The 21,193-nt window shown below is 33.8% G+C and overlaps 3 protein-coding genes across 3 annotated transcripts; 1 reads left to right on the top strand and 2 right to left on the bottom strand.

Moving 5' to 3' along the window:
- Window positions 1-3,772: 3,772 nt before the first annotated feature.
- Window positions 3,773-6,153, bottom strand: LOC101259863 (subtilisin-like protease). The gene has a single exon (XM_004244669.5). It carries the CDS (start codon window positions 6,094-6,096, stop codon window positions 3,862-3,864), a length of 2,235 nt encoding a protein of 744 aa, XP_004244717.1. The 5' UTR covers window positions 6,097-6,153; the 3' UTR covers window positions 3,773-3,861.
- A 912-nt stretch (window positions 6,154-7,065) lies between these two features.
- Window positions 7,066-9,478, bottom strand: LOC101259558 (subtilisin-like protease). Its single transcript, XM_004244668.5, has one exon. The coding sequence runs from the start codon at window positions 9,413-9,415 to the stop codon at window positions 7,181-7,183; it is 2,235 nt and encodes a 744-aa protein (XP_004244716.3). The 5' UTR covers window positions 9,416-9,478; the 3' UTR covers window positions 7,066-7,180.
- A 3,178-nt stretch (window positions 9,479-12,656) lies between these two features.
- Window positions 12,657-15,273, top strand: LOC101259270 (subtilisin-like protease). The gene has a single exon (XM_004244667.5). The coding sequence runs from the start codon at window positions 12,976-12,978 to the stop codon at window positions 15,205-15,207; it is 2,232 nt and encodes a 743-aa protein (XP_004244715.1). The 5' UTR covers window positions 12,657-12,975; the 3' UTR covers window positions 15,208-15,273.
- The last annotated feature ends 5,920 nt before the right edge of the window (window positions 15,274-21,193 follow it).

The following is a 21,193-nucleotide window of genomic DNA, read 5'->3' as shown; positions in this document are numbered from 1 at the left end:
ATTAAACACTTGTCCTACCACCACAATCAATATAACATTTCTAAACAAACTTCATTTGATAATACTCATCGCAATTATAATATATTGTTGTTAGAAAAAGAAATTCAACATTTCTTTTATATTTTTTGGAATTGTATTGTTAAAATTGTACTTGAAAAATAAAATAACATGATAAAAATAATACTATGACACTTGAGTGATGAGTAATATAAATTCTGAATAAGAAATGGAGGGATAAACTATGGATCAAACAACTAAAATAATCAACTAAAATTAAAGCAAAGATAATTAATAAAATTTCATGAGTAAAATAACCAAAATATGATTTTTTATTCATTCCTTTTTTTCTTTACATGGGTTGTTATCTTCCCTTCTTTCTTTTGGATGAAAACTCCATTAAAAAATTTAAATTCAAACAAAGAAAGTGAAGCTGAATAGCCAATGAATATCACATCACTAACATGCCAAAGCTCATAACACATTTTTTTACTTTTATTGGGTTATGATATTTGTTATCAAAATTCAATAGTTAATTAGCTTTATACACAAATAACTCACATGAATCTGCATATGAAAATTCAATAAATTTGACCTACTATTGACAATATATAATAATAATAATAATAGTAAAAAAAAAAATACAGACAAAGAATTGTGCTAACAAAAAATATGTCAGAACGAAATGTGACTTACCCCGTTTGTATTGGCACAACTCAAAGTACAGTTCTATTCGATCGACACTGAAGCATCTCATCAATTGATTTTCCCTATGACAAAAAAAAAATTTATCTCATAAGATATCGACACAAAATTACAAATTTTATTTTTCGTCAAAGATTAAAATCTTAAACATCAGTCAAACATCATAAAATATATTATAAGTAAGAAGTAAGAAACAAAATAAAAAATAACTTAAAATAACATGCACAATGCAACATCCAAAAGAAAAATATTTCAATGCTCTCTATCAAACTCATAATAAAATAAAATGTAAAAAGCAAGAAGAAATACATATATGAAATGAAAAGACAAGGATCATAGTGGGGAATGTAAAGAGACAATAGTTTCTTTAGAAGATTATTAATGAATAATTATTTTTTTTATAATATATGATATAATATATGATTGATTTGATTTGACATACCTATTCTAGAACCTTTTAATTGTTAAAGCGATTAAATGATTTTGATTTTATTGATCACATCGTCCTGTTGTCTTAATCGATAAACACCCTTTTTGGAATGTTAGTTAGCAGACAGTTTGACACTAATTGCACGCTTTCCTAGAAATCATTAATATTAATGACCATATGCCAAAGCTTAAACTTGTTAATTAAGAACAAAATTTGTATTTGCAAAGCAAGAAGTTTAACTGAATATTGGGCTATTGACACTGACATTTTGATGAATAATGACTGTTCCCATTGAGATTTTTTTGAAAAATATACTGGTTATCTGAACTTAAGTAATTTGAACATAATTAACAAGAAAAGAACATTTGTAATCAATTTTCATGAAATCATCTCTCGACCCTTAAAACCTTATTTCGTAAAGAAAATACGAAGAATAAAATATGAGTCTTGTACGAGTGTAGTTTGAAGTAGACAATGTTTTTAAGGCTGTCAATACTTGGAGGACCAAAGTAATAACTGACGTTAAGTTTAGGGATATTTTTCAATACTTATCGCTTATATATTCAGGGGTTAAACTATGTATTCAGCCATTATAGAACTTACAAGAACAAATTCGGAACTATAACTATTTGAACTAACTTATGTAATGTTTGCTGGAAATAGCCCCTTGCAGAAATGCACGACAAAGCTGCGTACAATAGATCTTTGAGGTCCGTCTCTTTTCCATACTTGCCGTAAAGGGAGCTTAGTGCACCAAGTTGTCCTTTTGTGGCGTACTAATTCATGTAGTAAACATTTTGAAATTGTGAAAATGAGTACTTTTGTCTCATATTATACAATACTTTCTGTTGAAGACACTAACAGAGTCTTGATATACATTGTTCCAATTGTTGGCTGTAGGATAACTGCAATTGAGCAATACCACTGTTTGTGCTATTATCTCTTCTCGTAAACGTCACTTGGTATTTCAACATCTGGTTCAACTGGGAGGATTTAAGAGTAGAGGGCTTAACAATCACAGTGACTCCGGGTGGGGAATCTATTTCCACGCTGTAAGATGATTTAACTTCCCCGACGTTAGTCACTGTTCTAGTATATGTCTGAGAAATGTCTCCGAGTGTGATGGAGAATGATGGATAATTTAGTTGAGCTTCAGGAATGTGTTTCACTTTGTTACAGTCCACTTTGTGTTTAACGATGCTTCTCACTTGTTGATTTGTGTAATTCAAACCGCACAGGTATGGATGTTCAGGGGAAATCCCGGTGTCCAAAGACTCCAATGATCACACCTTTTCCATAGCCTCCACAAGCCAACGTTATCCAAGAAAACTCGGAGTATGGGTAGTGTGCAAGGACAATATCCTCTGAGGCCATGCAGATACAAAGCCTGGTTTCTACTCGACTTCATTCACTTGCTTTGATGACAATCTAGCAGCAAAGCCTATGATACGAATATATCAACCGTGGCTTTTCCTCTTGTTGTGCGGAATTTGAGATAATACGAGAAAATATAAACGCGAAAAACAAGACAACAGATTTACGTGGTTCACCAATAAATTGGCTACGTCCACGGGAAGAGAGGGAGCAGTTTTATTATGGAGAGGCAAAAACAGAATTACAGAATAGGGTTTCCCATAGCGTCTATATATAGTGCTAAGCTACGCCCTAACAGGCTTGGGCCCAACATACAGAATCAACAGAAAATTAAGGGCCCAATACAACAACATTGTATACCGTCCTTTCTGTTTGTAGCGGGTCCGATTCAAGGCATTCAACACCTCTGAGTCAGCAATTTCTATGGTCTTTGGCATCATGGAAGGAAGCTTAATTCTCATAAACTTCTTAATTAAGAACATATTTGCATTTGCAAATCTACAAGTTTAACTGAATATTGGACTGTTTCCCTTGACATTTTTTTTTGGTAATTTGCTTTGATTTTTTGATAAACCTTCTCTAGAAGTTAATAATACCTTTAACTTATCCAAACTGTCCTTTGCAGATTGGATTCGACTTTGATAATCACCATTCTGTTGTCTTAATCGATCAACACCCTTTGTGGAATGTATGCTTATAATGAAACTGCCTTCATTTTCAAGAACCGGACCAAGAAAAAGATCCAAAGGCTTGTGGTAAGTCCTTCTTCATCCTTAACAAAGAGCCTCAGGTTCGAGTTCTGACTATATAGTAACCTTCATTAGAAAGCGTCAATACGAATTTGGATTAAGTGGGATCCCAATACGGGTAGGGGAAGCTGGATGGGAAAAAAAGAGAGAGAAGAGAACATAAAACTAAAATGATAATGATTTCCCAAATACATGAAAAAAATATAAAAGTTTGACATGTGTTGTCCATATGAAGTTTCTGACACTATATTTTTGCATTCACTCTCCTTTTTTATGTGTAGAACGTGAGAGTGTTGCGTAGCTTAAGTGATGTATATTAGATGAACTTTGTGAAACGTTTGACGTGAAAGTGATGCTCGTGAAAGAGGTATAACTACAAGCTCAGGTGTTAACTATGTCTTTAACCTTTATAAAATTGCAGGGCTGCATACGATAGATCCTATAGTCCGGTCCTTCCATAAACTCACACATAGCGGAGACTTAGTGTACCAAGCTGCTCTTCAATGTAACATGCAAGTAACAAATTATTCAATGGTTTTTATTGAAACCACAAACATAGTGTTGTCATACATTGTTCCAATTACTAAAATGAGAAGAAATATAAAACTAAAAACCAATTGTAGGTTGTAGCACAACTGCGATTGGACTTCTTACGGAGTACTTCTTACTACTCCATTTCAAGAATCCTTGAGCAATACCACTGCTTGTGCTATCATCTCTTCTCGTAAATGTCACCTGGTATTTCAACTTCTGGTCCAACTGGGAGAATTTCAGAGTAGAGGGCTTAACAATCACAGTGACTCTGGGTGGGGAATCTATTTCCACTGTGTAAGATGATTTAGCTTCCCCGACGTTGGTCACTGTTCTAGTATATGTCTGAGAGATGTCTCCGAGTGTGATGGAGAATGATGGATAATTTAGTTGAGCTTCAGGAATGTGTTTCACTTTGTTACAATCCACTTTGTGTTTAACGATGCTTCCCACCTGTTGATTTGTATAATTCAAACCGCACAGGTAAGGCAGGTAGTCCTCAATTGAGATGTCGTAGATTAGTCCTGGATCATTAGCTCTCAATGGATTGACATGTCCTGCACCAATGGCAAAGATGTCAGCCGGAAGGAGCCTTTCATCTAAGATGGGAACATTGGCGAGGTTCAGTGTGTTAGCGGTTGTCATGATTGCTGATTTGATAGCTGAAGGGGACCAATTGCGGTGTGAGCTTTTCAGCAATGCTGCAACTCCACTGAGGTGAGGACAAGACATGGAGGTGCCCTGTATAATATTGAAGGCAGATTTTGTGTGTTTTTCGTAGTCAACGGAGGTATGCCAAGCAGCAAGAATGTTATTACCAGGACCAATTATATCAGGCTTCAAAATACCAGGACTAGCGTAGCTTGGTCCGCGAGAAGAAAATGCAGCAACCACCGGAGCTTCTTTATCTCCAATTATTGTTCCATGGAACATAATTCTTGCAGTTGGTTCTGATGTTGAGTTGATGTATTGAAGAATCTCCATACCATCATTGAATGTAATATACAGAGCTGGAAGGACGTGAGGATCGGCAAACTTACTGAAACCATACTCAGGGATACTAACAAGAATCATGCCAACTCCTCCAGCATCCTTTACAACTTGTCCTTTTCCAATCGTGGATACATAACCACCTGCCATGCACACAACAATTTTGCCTTTAAATTTGGGGTCACTCAGAGTACCTGGTTCGCAAAAACGGCTGCCTATGTGGGTTGCATTCAGTGAAGGGTCAATCAAAGGGTAAAATGAGGAATCCGGAACCTTAGGACTAAATACTGATTCACCCTCAAATAGTTTTTGGTCTCCAAGCATAACAGTGGCCTTAAGCTCCCTGTCAATAGTGCTTGCACCTACTGTCAGAATCCACGGAGCTTCGTTTGATAAAGTGCTATGGGATGGACCACCATTACCTGCAGAGCAACTTACAAGAATACCTCTTTTTGCTGCACTGTATGCCCCGAGTGCAATCACATCATAATAGAATGGCCTGCTAGATCCACCCAGGGAAAGGGACATGATATCTACTCCATCATCAATTGCTTCATCCATGCCAGCTAAAATGGCACTTTCCGAGCAATCATTATCACAGACCTTATACATGGCCAGGTGAGCAAGAGGGGCAATCCCAACCGCAGTGCCTTTAGCGTTCCCATACACATTGGCACCTTTCACAAAATTTCCTGCAGCTGTGCTCGAGGTGTGTGTGCCATGTCCAGCCTCATCTTTTGGTGACTCACTGTTTAGTGGGTAAGTCTTTGCACCAATGAGCTTGTTGTTACACTTTCCAGTGAAATTCGAATCACACTTTCCCTTCCATTTAGCAGGTGGAGGAGGCATTCCTTCGTCACTAAATGAAGGATGGTCAGGGGTAATCCCGGTGTCGAAGAGTCCAATAATCACACCTTCTCCATAGTTGTCATCGCTCCACAAGCCAACGTTCTGTTGCAATTCAAGAAAACTCGGACTATGAGTAGTGTGCAAGGACAATATCCTCTGAGGCCACGCAAATATAAATCCTGGTTTCTTCTCCATTTCCTTCACTTGCTTAGCTGACAATCTAGCAGCAAAGCCTATGATAACATTATGATACGAATATATCAACTGTGGCTTTTCATCTGAGCTAGCGGTTTCTATGGTCTTTGGCATGAAAGACTTGTACCAGCTCTCCAAATCCATTCTTGACGGTTGAGTGGAAATTTGGCTTTCTGGTGATTCGACTTGAACTATGTAAGTCTCCAAATCGCTCTGCATACTATGACATGAAAAACAAGCAAGTATAGAGAAAAAAAGAACAAAAAATATTTTCATTGTTGCAAATATTGAACTAATAATGTATACTTAGGAAAGTGGAGTTTGATGTTTTTTGCATTGTGACTACTACTAGTATTTATAGTGTACTTTGGCCTCTCAAATATTTGATTGTTTAATAAAGTATTATTGTGTGTTTAAGGAACTAAAGTTGAATCAGCAATTAAGAAAGTAATAAAAAGGAAAAGATGGTGATGTGAATTAGTTAGTCTAATTGAACATTTTCCTAGAAATAATTAGTGTTAATGACCATGTAACAAAGCTTAATTCTCATAAACTACTTCTTAATTAAGCACAAATGTCCACTTGTAAAGCTGTTAGTTTAACTATATTTGGGGTATTGCCAATGGTGATTGTTTTGATTAAGAACTTCTAATTCTGGTAATTTGATTTGACAAACACGCTCCAGAAGCTTTCAATATCTTTTGCTTGTTAAATCAGTTATCAATTATGATTTTTAGTGACCATTTCTTGTTGTCTTAATCAAAAATCACCCTTTATAGAATGTTAGTTAGTACGCGGTTTGATAATAATTGCACATTTTCCTAATAATGATTAGTATTAATGACCATACGCCAAAGCTTGATTCTCATAACAATCTTCTTAATTAAGAACAAATTTGCATTTGCAAAGCTACTAGTTTAACTAAATATTGGGCTACTAACATTACATGTTGATGAATGATGACTGTTATTAACACCTTTTACTTGTCAAAACAGTCCTTAGGGGATCGGATTCAGCTTTTATGATCACCGTCTTTTTGTCTTAGTCGATCATCACCCATTATTGAATGTAAATCAGTACACACTATGATACACCCTATAATAAGACTGTGTATAATAGATCCTTGTGGTCCGTCCCTTCCATACACTCACACACACAGAGAGGGCTTAGTGCACTGAGCTGCTCTTTTTTTGGTACAAATTCATGTAGTACTTAAACATTTTGATATTGTGAAACTCGTACAAGTGATGAAAATGTAATGTGAATAACTTGTTGTCACATATAATTCAACAACTTCTATTGGAATCACTGACATAAAACATTGTTTCAATAACTAAAATCAGTAGAAAGAAACACATAACTAGAAACCAATTGTAGACTCTAGCACAACAGCAATTGGACTTCTTACAGAGTGCTTCTCACTAGTCCATTTCAAGAATCCTTCAATAACACCGCCATTTGTTCTGTTGACTCTTTTCGTAAACGTCACTTTGTATTTCAACTTCTGGTTCAACTTGGAGAATTTCAGAGTAGAAGGCTTGACAGTCACGGAAATTCCGGGTGGTGAAGCTACTTCCACACTGTAAGATGACTTAGCTTCCCCGACGTTAGTCACTGTTCTTGTATATGTCTGAGAAACTTCTCCGAGTGTGATGGAGAATGAAGGATAATTTAGTTGTGCTTCAGGAATGCTTTTCACTTCCCTACAATCCACTTTGCGTTGCAGGAGGTTGCCCACCTGTCGATTTGTGTAATTTAAACCACACAGGTAAGGCAGGTAGTCCTTAAATGGGGTGTCGTAGATTAGTCCTGGATCATTAGCTCTTGATAGATTGACATGTCCTGCACCAATAGCGAATATGTTAGCCGGAAGGAGCCTTTCATCTAAAATGGGATCATTGGCGAAGTTCACTGTGTAAGCGGTTGTCATGATTGCTGATTTGATAGCCGAAGGGGACCAAGTGGGGTGTGAGCTTTTCAGCAAAGCTGCTACTCCACTGAGGTGAGGACAAGACATGGAGGTGCCCGATATAATGTTGAAGGTAGACTTTGTGTTTGTTTTGTTTTCAACAGAGGTAGGCCAAGCAGCAAGAATGTTAACCCCTGGACCAATAATATCCGGTTTCAAGATCCCAGGACTAGCTAGGCTTGGTCCACGAGAAGAAAATGCAGCAACCACTGGAGCATCTTTATCTCCGATTATTGTTCCTTGGAACAAAATTTTTGCTGTTGGTTTTGATGTTTTGTTCATGTAGTCAAGAATTTCCATTCCGTCTTTGTAGGTAATATACAGAGCTGGAAGGACGTGAGCATCGACAAACATAGTGACACCATAATCAGCGGTACTAACGACAATCATGCCAACACCTCCAGCATCCTTTACAGCTTGTCCTTGTTGGGTCATGGAATAACCGCCCCCTACCATGCATATAACAATTTTTCCTTTAATTTCAGGGTCATTCAGAGTACCAGTTCCGCAATAAGGGCTATCAAAGTCAGTTGCATTCAGTGAAGGATCAAACAAAGGGGAAAATGCTGAATTGTGATCATTTGGATGAAATGCTGATTCACCCTCGAATACCTTTTGGTTTCCGAGTGTGACAGTGGCCTTGAGTTTCCTGTCAAGAGTGCTTGCACCAACTGTCATAATCCACGGAGCATCGTTTGATAAGGTGCTTTCATATGGACCATTATTAGCAGCAGAGCAACTTACGAGAATACCTCTTTGTGCTGCACTGTACGCCCCGAGTGCAATGGGGTCTTGATAGAATGACCTGCTACTTCCACCAAGGGAAATAGATAGGATATCTACTCCATCATCAATAGCTGCATCCATTGCAGCTAGAACGTCACTGTCATCACAACCAAACGATTGACAGACCTTATACATTGCCAGGTGAGCAAGCGGAGCAACCCCAACAGCAGTACCTTTAGCATTACCGTTCACATTAGCACCTTTCACAAAACCACCAGCAGCTGTGCTGGCTGTGTGTGTACCATGTCCAGCCTCATCTATCGGTGAATCACTGCCTAATGGGAAAGTCCTCGCACCAATGAGCTTGTTGTTACACTTTTTAGTGAAATTCGACTCACATTTGCCCTTCCATTTAGCAGGTGGAGGAGGCATTCCTTTGTCGCTGAATGAAGGATGGTCAGGATCAATCCCGGTGTCTATGACTCCAATGATCACACCTTTTCCATAGTTAGCATCCCTCCACAAGCCAACATTCTGTTGCAATCCAAGAAAACTTGGAGTATGTGTAGTGTGCAAAGACAATATCCTCTGAGGCCACGCAGATATAAAGCCCGGTTTCTTCTCCATTTCCTTCACTTGCTTAGCTGACAATCTAGCAGCAAAGCCACTGATCACATTGTGATATGAATATATCAACCGCGGCTTTTCACCTGAGCTACTGGTTGCTATGGTCTTTGGCAAGAAAGACTTGTACCAGTTCTCCAAATCCATTCTTGACGATTGAGTGGAAATTTGACTTTCTGGAGATTCGACTTGAACTATGTAAGTCTCCAAATCGCTCTGCATACTAGGCCATGTAAAACAACCAAGTATACCAAAAATAACAAAAAATATTTTCATGGCTAGCTGCCAATTTGTTGGTAGAATAGAACTTTGAACTAGTAAAAGTGGAGTTTGATATTTTTGCATTAGTGTACAACTAGTATATATAGTGTGTTCTGGCCTTGCAAATATTTGATTGTTTAATCAAGAGTTTCGTAAGGAAAAAAGTCTGATATACCTCTCAATTTTGCGATTTAAACCTGATATATACGTCTCATATTTTGTGTTGGTCTTTAATCGTAACTCTCAAGACAAATACTTTTTTCACGAGCCATAAGTTTATCTTTTCGCATCATAATATCGTCCAGTTAGATATAAATTTGATTTCTAACTAAAAATTTTTAAAGAACAACAAATTGAAGATGCAAGACTTGGTAGACTCCCAATGGATTTTTATTTTTTTTGAATAGTTTAACCATTACCACTACTCTTTGTTAATTAAAGTATTAGTAATTATTGTGTGATAAAAAAGGTGAATCAAAGAACTAAAGTTGAAGCAACAATTTAAAAAGAAGGGGGGAAAGGAAAAGGATGGTAATGTGAATTAATTAATTAAATTAAACAAGTTCCAAGAAAAGATTAGTCTTAATGATCACATGGTTAAGCTTGATTCTCATAATCATTTTCTTGATTATGAACAATTTTCTATTTGCAAAGCTGCAAGTTTAACTACATTTGGACTATTGACAATGACAATATGATTGAATAATGAATGTTCTCATTAATGACAATCTAAAAATATTTGATGATTTATTACTCACCGTCTCTAATTATTTGTTCACTTTTAAATTGTCACACTTATTAAGAAAATAATAATTGATGTGGTGAATTTACCAATTTAGTCATATTAATTATGAACATGATGAATTAAAAATCTAAGATTTTCAAGAAGTTCTATCTTTTCAAAATTAATTAATTGAGTTTATAATGGATAAAAAAGACTTTGTCCTTTCTTGATTTGTCAAAAAAGAGAAATATTAAAAACACTCCTAAACTCGAAGCAAATTATTAGTTTTATCTCCAAACTAATGAAAGCCTTAAAAACACCCCTTTATTTGACTGATTGAAGCTAAATACATTCCCGATCTTGCAACAGAAGTGAAAAACACCCCTAAATTCTCGATTTATATTAAGAACCCCGTGCTCCTACAAGAGTTTGAGACCGATTGTTATGCCATGTTACATATTGGCAGTGTGTCGGGTATGTATCTAAGTTTAGTCAGTCAAGTAGAGGGTGTTTTTAAGGTTGTCAATAGTTCGAGAATGAAACTAATAATTTGCGTCAAGTTTAGAAGTGTTTTTTCGATACTTCTCTCTTGTCAAATGGACAAATGAAAAAGAAAAATTGAACAAGTAATTTTACATGTATCGGAAAAGCTTCTGACTAGCCAATTTCCGATGGATTTCCCTCCAAAATTTCCGTCGAAAATTCGAATTAGTTAAAGTGAGTTGAAAGTATTTTATTTTGTTGTGAATTAGTAGTGATGAAGAGGTGATCTTATGAGTGGATCTCAAAACAAAAACATGTGAGGTTACAAGAGAGAATGGCGCCGGAATACACTTATTTGCAATGCAATGTGACAAATTGAATCAAGAATAATAATAATTTATGTTGTGTGGGGGGTAATTGTTGAACGGGAAAAATTGTTAGGTTGTGAAGCTTGATTAATATTTGATGTATAGTCATATATCAATGTTCACACGGTTCAATCTTTTTTAGGCTGTCATTTTTTCTCTGTAACTTAAAATATTCTGAATTATTAATAAATATATATATATATCCATCGCCGTGGAAGTTTACTCACGAGGTGTTATCACGAAATATTGGTTTCTCTCTTTCTCTCTCTAGATCTCTCATTTCTCTCTCAAAAATTCTTGTGTTCTTCATTCATTAAGTTTAATGTGTGTGCACGGATTTGATCCTAACAAAAATGAGTTGGAAAGAAGTGGAACGAGAGCAAACAAGTGAAGACTAAAAGAGACAGATAAGATGTCAGAGAATATCAGGTTTAACAAAAAACTATGTTATAACTATACACACATTTCAAAGTATTATCATTAATGAATTCGAAAGATAGAGTGAATCGGACGGAGGGCTTAAATCAATAATAGCATACTTATCGTTTTTTGAAAAACACATCAATGACTTATTATCGGTTTTTAGGGACAATACTTCCCGTAGAATATTTTCGATTCCCAGAATCTCAATTCGAAATCTCTAACTAGAGATTGAAGGGAAAAAGGTTTGATATACCCCTCAACTTTGTCATTTAGAGCTGATATACCCCTTGTTATGAAAGTGACTCATATATATTCCTACTTGTAAACAAATGGCTCACATATACCCTTTTCCTCTAACGGAAATGGAAAAAAAAATTAAATCTAATTTTTTATTATTTTTTTCCTAAAAAATATAATCCCAAAAATTGAATCCTCGTCAAACATATTTTTTTTATTTTTTTTGTTTCAATGACTAATTTATAATTATTATTTTGATAATCAAATTTATTTATGTTTCACTAAAATTCTTGTAAAAACTTATTGTAGATGACCAAATTTTTTCTTCGAGTACGAAACTAAATTACAGTACACACAAAAAAATAGTTTAAATTTTTTTTCTTTAAACTAAGGAATGAAAGAAAAAAATAAAATAAGAATAAGAAACTCAAATAATTATAATAAAAGAAGTCAAAATATAATTTATGTATGAAAAAAATAAAATATACCTTGAACTTTGATAGAAGAATCATATATACCCCTAAATAATTTTTTAAAAAAAATTAAAAGTAATAAATATAAATTTAAAATTAATTTTTTAACTTCCGTTAAATGAACGGTATATGTGAGCCGTTTGTATATCAGTAAGGGCATATATGAGTCACTTTTATAATGAAGAGTATATCAGCTCCAAATGACAAAGTTGAGGGGTATATCGGATCCTTTTCCCATGATCGAAAGATATCATGGTCTACCAAAAATCTCAGGACAATCAACTCTCTTATTGTTTTCACATTAACATCACATGTCTTTGTATTGAATATGAAAATTGAAAGAAAATTGCTTTGAGATCCACTCATAAGATCACTACTAATAATTGACAAGAAAATAAAATACTTTCAATCCCCTCTTTTAATTTATCCGATAAAAAAAAGCATAACTAAAAACACGCGATTTCTCGACAAAAAAATCCTAAAAAAAAAAAACTACGCTCTGATTTACATTTCACAAAGGATGTTGGTCGATAAAAACAACAGGACAATGGTCATTAAAGTCGAAATCGATCCCCTCTAAGGATAGTTTTAACAAGAAAAAAGATGTTACATAACAAATTCTAGAGAAGTTGTAAATGTAAATAGTCCAACATGTAGTTAAACTTGCAACATTATTGCAAGTGTACATTTGTTCTTAATTAAGAAGAATATTATGAGATCAAGATTTGTCATGTGGTCATTAATGCTAATCCTTTCTAACAAAGCAATTAACTAGACCAATTAACAAGAATAGCACTACATATACTCCACTGTTCTAAGTGTACATCATTAGTTCAAATTTTCCTTTCTCTCAACACATTTGCAACAATGAAAATATCTTTTGTTGTTTTTTGTATACTTGCTTGTTTTTCATGGCCTAGTATGCAGAGCGATTTGGAGACGTACATAGTTCAAGTCGAATCACCAGAAAGCCATATTTCCACTCAATCGTCAAGAATGGATTTGGAGAACTGGTACAAGTCTTTCTTGCCAAATACCATAGCAACCGCTGGCTTAGATGAAAAGCCGCAGTTGATATATTCATATCACAATGTGATCATAGGCTTTGCTGCAAGATTGTCAGCAAAGCAAGTGAAGGAAATGGAGAAGAAACCGGGCTTTATATCTGCGTGGCCTCAGAGGATATTGTCTTTGCATACTACACATACTCCGAGTTTTCTTGGTTTGCAACAGAACGTTGGCTTGTGGAGGGATGCTAACTATGGAAAAGGTGTGATCGTTGGAGTCTTGGACACCGGGATTTCCCCTGACCATCCTTCATTTAGCGACAAAGGAATGCCTCCTCCGCCTGCTAAATGGAAGGGAAAGTGTGAATCGAACTTCACTACAAAGTGTAACAACAAGCTCATTGGCGCGAGGACTTTCGTAAACAGTGATTCACCGATAGATGGTAATGGACATGGAACACACACAGCTAGTACAGCTGCTGGGGGGTTTGTGAAAGGTGCTAATGTGTATGGGAATGCTAAGGGTACCGCGGTTGGGATTGCCCCTCTTGCTCATTTGGCCATGTATAAGGTCTGTGATTCGTTTGGTTGCTCCGATAGTGATGTTCTAGCTGCTATGGATGCAGCTATTGATGATGGAGTAGATATCATGTCCCTTTCCCTTGGTGGAAATAGAAAGTTGTTCTATGAAGACCCCATTGCACTCGGGGCGTACAGTGCAACAAAAAGAGGTATTCTTGTAAGTTGCTCTTCTGGTAACGAAGGTCCATACGAAAGCACCTTATCAAATGAAGCTCCGTGGATTCTGACTGTAGGTGCAAGCTCTACTGACAGGAAACTCAAGGCCACTGTCAAGCTCGGAAACAAAAAAATACTCGAGGGGGAATCAGCATTTCATCCAAAGGGTCACAATTCGACATTTTTTCCATTGTATGATCCTTCACGAAATGAAACCGACTTTGACAGCCTTTATTGTGGACCAGGTACACTTAGTGAAACTGAAATTAAAGGCAAAATTGTTGTGTGTTCAGCAGGTGGTGGTTATTCCAGGATTGATAAAGGACAAGCTGTAAAGGATGCCGGAGGCGTTGGTATGATCATCTTTAATACCGCTGATGATGGTTTCACTAAGTTTTCTGATCCTCATGTCCTTCCGGCTTTGCATATTACCTACAAAGACGGAATGGAAATTCTTGACTACATGAACACAACGTCGGAACCAAATGCAAGAATTGCATTTCAAGGGACAATAATCGGAGATAAAGATGTTCCAGTGGTTGCTTCATTTTCTTCTCGCGGACCAAGTATAGCTAGTCCTGGAATCTTGAAGCCTGATATTATTGGTCCCGGTCTTAACATTCTTGCTGCTTGGCCTTCCTCCGTTGACAACAAAAAGAACACGAAATCTACCTTCAACATTATATCGGGCACCTCGATGTCCTGTCCTCACCTCAGCGGAGTAGCTGCATTGCTGAAAAGCACACACCCGACTTGGTCCCCTGCAGCTATCAAATCAGCAATCATGACAACTGCTAACACAGTGAACTTCGCCAACGATCCCATATTAGATGAAAGGCTCCTTCCGGCTAACATCTTCGCCATTGGTGCAGGACATGTCAATCCATCAAGAGCTAATGATCCAGGACTGATCTACGACACTCGTTTTAAGGACTACTTGCCTTACCTATGCGGTTTGAATTACACAAATCGTCAGGTGGGGAACCTCATGCAACGCAAAGTGGATTGTAGGTCAGTGAAACACATTCGTGAAGCACAACTAAATTATCCTTCATTCTCCATCACACTCGGAGACATTTCTCAGACGTATGCTAGAACAGTGACTAATGTCGGGGAAGCTAAATCATCTTACAGCGTGGAAATAGCTTTACCACCTAGAGTTTCCGTGAGTGTTAAGCCCTCTATACTGAAATTCTCCAAGTTGAACCAGAAGTTGAAATACCATGTGACGTTTACGAGAAGAGATAATAGCCCAAATAGTGGTATTGTTCAAGGATTCTTGAAATGGAATAGTAAAAAGTACTCTGTAAGAAGCCCAATTGCAGTTGTGCTAGAGCCTAAAATTGGTTTCTAGTTTTAGTATGTATAACAAGAATATATTTGAATAATTTGTATTGTTACATTTTCAACACATCAAAAATGTTACCACATGTTACATTATTACATAGTAACATTGATCACTAACAATAAAAAAACAAGAACAACATAATCCCATAAGTGGTGTCTGAGGAGGCTGGTGTGTACGCAGCCTTACCTTGTGGAGGTAGAGAGGAAGAATACGATAGACCCTTAGCTCAAGTGACCTTTTTGAGAACTTGAATGCAGCAACCTATATGAGAATTCATTGACAACTTGTATGATTAAGTACTTTGTTGTTGTAAAACTGCAAGTTTAACATATTGTATTGACATTTTGATGAATGGTGACTGTTTCCTTTGACAACTTAAAAAGATTCTTAGTTAGCTTTGGCAAACTTGCTTATCTATATATATCAACATTTTATTGCTAAAACTATTACAACAACATATCCAGTGTAATCCCACGAATGGAATACAGAGTGGGTACCTTGCTAATACCAGTGGCGTAGCCACCCTTATGTCATTGGACACCCTTCGTCGGAAAATTATACTATATATACAAGTAAAATGACAAACAATGTGGCTAAATAACATATTTTGAACACCTTGACGTAACAATATGATGTAGCCTAGTGATTTCGGACTCTTTGAAAGAGTAAAGACATGCAAACTTAAGGTGGTGTTCAAATCTCAGTAGTAGAAAAAAAAATCACTTTTTTAGAAGAGCAGGTTCATTTTAGCACTTGGACATCTTTCGTGAAATTTCTGACTCCGCCATTGGCTAATACTATTCATGTTAGTTAAGTTGTGTAAAGATAAGACACTTAAGTCTAACTCAACCCCAAGAGCTAGCTCATGAGCAGAGGATTGCATAAGTCCATATAAACAGACTATAACAACCAATGTGAGACTTTAACCCACTCTAACATCCCCTTCACGTCCAAAGGCACAACTAAAGCGTCGATCGAAATCAAAACGGAAATGGACCTGGCTCTGATACCATATAGAGAGTTTTTGGACAAAGAGTCAACAAATTTTTTTATTTCCTCTCGATTTTTAGTGATCATCACGATAAGGGGGGCCTTAAAACAACAATTTAAATGTTTTTTTTGTGTAAGAGAGGGTTGAAAAGTGGTTATTAGGGAAATTTACCTATAAAGCATATGTGCTCTCAGGGCTGATAGACTTACTAAGAGAGGTAAAACGCTTCCACACCCTATTGATGGTTCTTCGAATGGCCCATTAATGTTGATATCAAGAGGTATAATAGAAATTCAAATTTGGGCTCAATTTGACAAATAAGAGTTCAAACTTTGAGGGTGTACGTCTAGATGTCTCAACTTTGTCAACCATCAAGTAAATACTCAACTCGATCGTCTCCACTATATCTCATGAACACCGACATGACACAACAATTTTGGAGTGTCTAGATGATCATTCTGTAAGTTGGAGTATTCAACTAAGAAAGTGAAAACGAATTGATGTGTCTAATTATCCGTTCTCAAAATTGAAGTGGTTAATTACTTGCGACTAAGATCAAATTTAAATATTGTAAATTCTTTATGCTTGAAAAAAAAGACTAAGACTTCACTTATTTGTTTTCCCTAAAATGAACATGACTTGCCTTTAATTAAGATCTTGTGTCTTTTTTTAATAGATAAAGTTGGAGTCCGGAGCCTAAAGGATATAAAATATTAATAAAAATTTCAAAATGGTATATAAAATTTTATTTTAACCAAAACGATAAAATCGCTGGAACAACAACGATTTTCTCCACCGAAAAAGCAAAATCGCTGCTACTGCAACGATTTTGCAATATGCGATTTTTTATAAAAAAAAAATCAACTCGCTAACTAGGCAGCGATTTTAAAAAATATATATTTAGAAAATCGCTTCCTAGGCAACGATTTCCATTTTAAATAAAAAAGAAAAAAAAATTAGGCAGCGATTTTCATTTTTTTAAAAAAATAAATAAGAAAATCGTAGGAAAAACAAATTTTATTGATTTTCAAATACTTTTTTGAAATTCAAATATATAGCTTATAAGAAATATGCATTGTTTTAAAAAAATTAAGAATAAGTAAAGTAACAAAAATATTTTCTTTCTAAAAGAAACGATATTATATTGAATTTAAATTTAAATGATGTTTGAGTTCAAATAGAATTCTAACTTTTTAACCTCTTTTATTTATATTTCCACAATGTCATATAATATTAATCTTCATATTTTTTCATCACCGATCATTAGCTTCATTGGTGAGTTTAATACCTTCTTCATATTCTTTATTTTATTATAGATTTTTTTTAAAATATTTTTATTTTCTAAATGCAGATGAGAGATTGTCTATTTACAAACTAACTTTTTTCTAAAAAAATAAAATAACAAATTGAAAATCGGTGGTTTATTAAATTTTTAAAAAAAATTGGAAAATCGTTGCATGTGCAGCGATTTCATTTTTTTAAATTAAAAATTAGCAGCGATTTTCTATTAAAAAAAAATGAAAATTGCTGCCTAGGTAGCGATTTGGATTTTTTTTTTAACAAAATCACATTTACTGCAGCAATTTTGTTTTTTTCGGTGGAGGAAATCACTGTTGTTCCAGCGATTTTGTCATTTTGTTTAATATAAAATTTTATATACCATTTTAAAATTTTTATTATATTTTATACCCTTTAAATTTCGGACTCTATAAAGTTGTAGCGCAACGTTATTCCTTGCCAAAACAAAAAAAATCCACTAAATTATGTTCCATGTGGATCTGTTATTATTGACATAAAATAATAAAGTCTTTAAAATTATCAATTGAGCAACATGTTATTTACTTAACTAAGGTTCCATGTGGATCTGTTATTATTGACGTAAAATAATAAAGTCTTTAAAAAATTATCAATTGAGCAACATGTTATTTTTACTTAGTTAAGTGTCCATCAAAATAATAAAGTCTTTAAAAAATTATCAATTGAGCAACTTGTTATTTACTTAGTTAAGTGTCCATCAAATTTTCTAAGAACCTCACTAGGGTCAACCTCCAATACACATATTTCAGAAAATTCACAGATTAATATACGCGAAATTTGGGATAATTCTAATTTCATATCTTGTGATACATAAACTTTCGAAAAAATTGATACCTATCTTTTAAAAGTAATGATTTATCTTTTAATAGTTTGTCACTAATGGACCCATAAATTTGAGTTGAAACAGAGTTAGCGATACATATTTCGAAAAATAATGAATTTATACGCACAAAAATATGATATAATCATGAATTCCTTTTTATGACATATAAACTCAGGGGAGGGAAACTTTTCATCGTTCAAAAACAATGAATAACATTAAATAAGTCTTCATCAATAGATCCACAAAATTTGAGCTCAAACAAAATCAGTATAACTCTATTTGACTTGAAAATTGTAATGTCCATTCCAAAAGGTCTGAGTTTCGCCATGATTTTTTTATTTTATGTTTTGAGTTTTGGGGTCCCAAAACGCCAAATCATGATTATCCAAACTTTTGGTGTGGTGTAGTTATTTTTTTTATTGGGAAAATGCTTAAATATGTCATTGAACTTTCAGAAAAGGCTCATTTATGCTATCACTTAAAAGTTTGGTTCATTTATGCCATTACTTTTAAAGAAAAAAGACTCATTTATACCATTATTTTTTAACAATGGTTTTGCAAAATCATTTTTACATGTGACCAATTATAATTCGACCACGTCATCAATTTTTTAATAATAAAAAAAAATAGTTCAATTTTTATTCAGAATTTTGATTTTTTTCAATTAAAAAGTTGATGACGTGGCCAATTATCATCAATTATTTAAGTTAAAAAAATAAAAAAAAAAATTAATTCAATTTTTTTTTCAAAATTATGATTTTTTTATTTAAAAAATTGATTACGTGACCAAATTACAATTTACCACGTGTCAAAAATGGTTTTGTAAAACCACTACTAAAAAATAATGATATGAATGAGTCTTTTCTTGAACGCTAATAAAATACACACATTAATATACACGAAATTTAAGAAATCTTAATTTCATGTCTTGTGATATATAAACTTCGAAAAGGATACCTGCCTTTTAAAAGTAATGATTTATCTTTTAATATTTTGTTGCTAATACACCCATATATTTGAGGTCAAACAGAGTTAGTGACACATATTTCAAAAATAATGAACTTATACACACGAATATGATATTATCCTGAATTCCTTTATCATGACATATAAATTTAAGATTTTTTTTTTCATATTTTAAAAATAATGAGTATCATTTAATAAGTTTTCACCGATACATCCACAAAATTTGAGCTCAAACAAAATCGGCCACACAGAGTCAAACTTTATTTGACTTGAAATTTATAAGATTCATTCCAAAAGATCTGAGCTTCGCCATGATTGACGTTATTTTCTTTTATTTTTTGAATTTTGGGATTCCGAAATGCAAAATCATAATTATGAAAACTTTTGATGTAGATAAGCACGCGAATTATTTTTAAAAAATATCGTCAAACTAATTCATTTATCATGAAATCCAAAGGGTCCATTCAACAGTTTCTTAACTTTGTCATGATCAATATTGTTTGTTGTTTTGTTTGTTTTTTTTGTTTATTTAGAGGTCTTGAAACACTAATTTATGACTATCAAAGCTTTTTATGTGTATAATCACATGAATTTTTTAAAAATTATCGTAGACCAATTTAGGAGTTCTTAAAATTCAAAATGATGATTATTAAAACTTTTAATATGTTTTAGCACATGATTTTTTTTAAAAAAAAAGTTATTGCCAAACCCTATTTGTCTTGAAATTCAAACGTCTCAGACTTTATCATACCAAAAAAGCAAATTTATAATTATTGAAACTTTAACAATATAAATATATATATATCTAAAATTATTCTTATAAAAAACCATGAATTCACGTGCCTAATAATTTAGACTATAAACTCCATTATTTCGAATGCTATCTACAATTTTTACACTTTAAGCTAACAACATCTACATTTATAATAATAATAATAACAAGGAATTATAAATTTGATTAAAACATGAATTAATCCTAGGGGCAAAAAGGTATATTCACACATCCAAGTAATGAGGGGGGTAGGGGTAGGGTGGGTGAAAAGGGGCTAAATCTTTTTTTTATAGCCCAACAAGGTCGTTATAAATTTATGTTTGTCGTCTAATTTTTGTAGGTTGCTAGGAGATTTGTTCCAAAAAAAAATAAAAAAAATTATTTATGTGATGGTATTTAAATAAATATTAAAATATAAAAATGAGCTATTTTTTAAAAAGTTTATGATCTAAAATAAATTATAAAGTAACTATTTTTTTTTATTCTATAAAATAAAAAATTAAACTTTAATTTTATTCATATAAAAATATATGATTTTTTTTTTTTAGAAATTGAGTAGAGAAAAAGATAAACATAAGTTATAATAGAGGTAGTAATAGATATCTAAAAATTAAATTGAAGAAAATAATAAAAGTGATCCCATATATTGAGAGTAGGTTCAAAATAATTTTTTTAAATATGTAATAATATTGTTCCTTTAAGTTCACCAAACATTAAAACTTTCGTTAAATATAAAATTTTTGTGTTTGTTAGATTTGATAAAGACAACGGAAAATAAATTATCAAAAACATCAAAAAAAAATATTTTATCACAATCTAAAATATATAACACAAAATCACTTTAAACAGACAAAAAAATATAATAGCATAAATTAGCTAAGTTTCCTCTCTCTTGTTTCTTATAGATCTAGTCCAACCTAACATATTTCTTAGATAAATACTTCCTTCGTTTATTTTTATTTGTCATTTATTCAAATGAATTTTTATTTTTATTTTTCACTTGTTCAAATAATTTTTTTTATTTTTATTTGTCACTTTTGACATATTAAGAAGAGACACATATGTTTTTTAATGTTTTACCCTCCTCGTCATTAAATACTCTTTCTCCAAATTACTATTTTTC

Source organism: Solanum lycopersicum, chromosome 8 (assembly GCF_036512215.1).
Source record: "Solanum lycopersicum chromosome 8, SLM_r2.1".
NCBI lineage: Eukaryota > Viridiplantae > Streptophyta > Magnoliopsida > Solanales > Solanaceae > Solanum > Solanum lycopersicum.
This window is presented reverse-complemented; position numbering and strand designations above follow the sequence as displayed.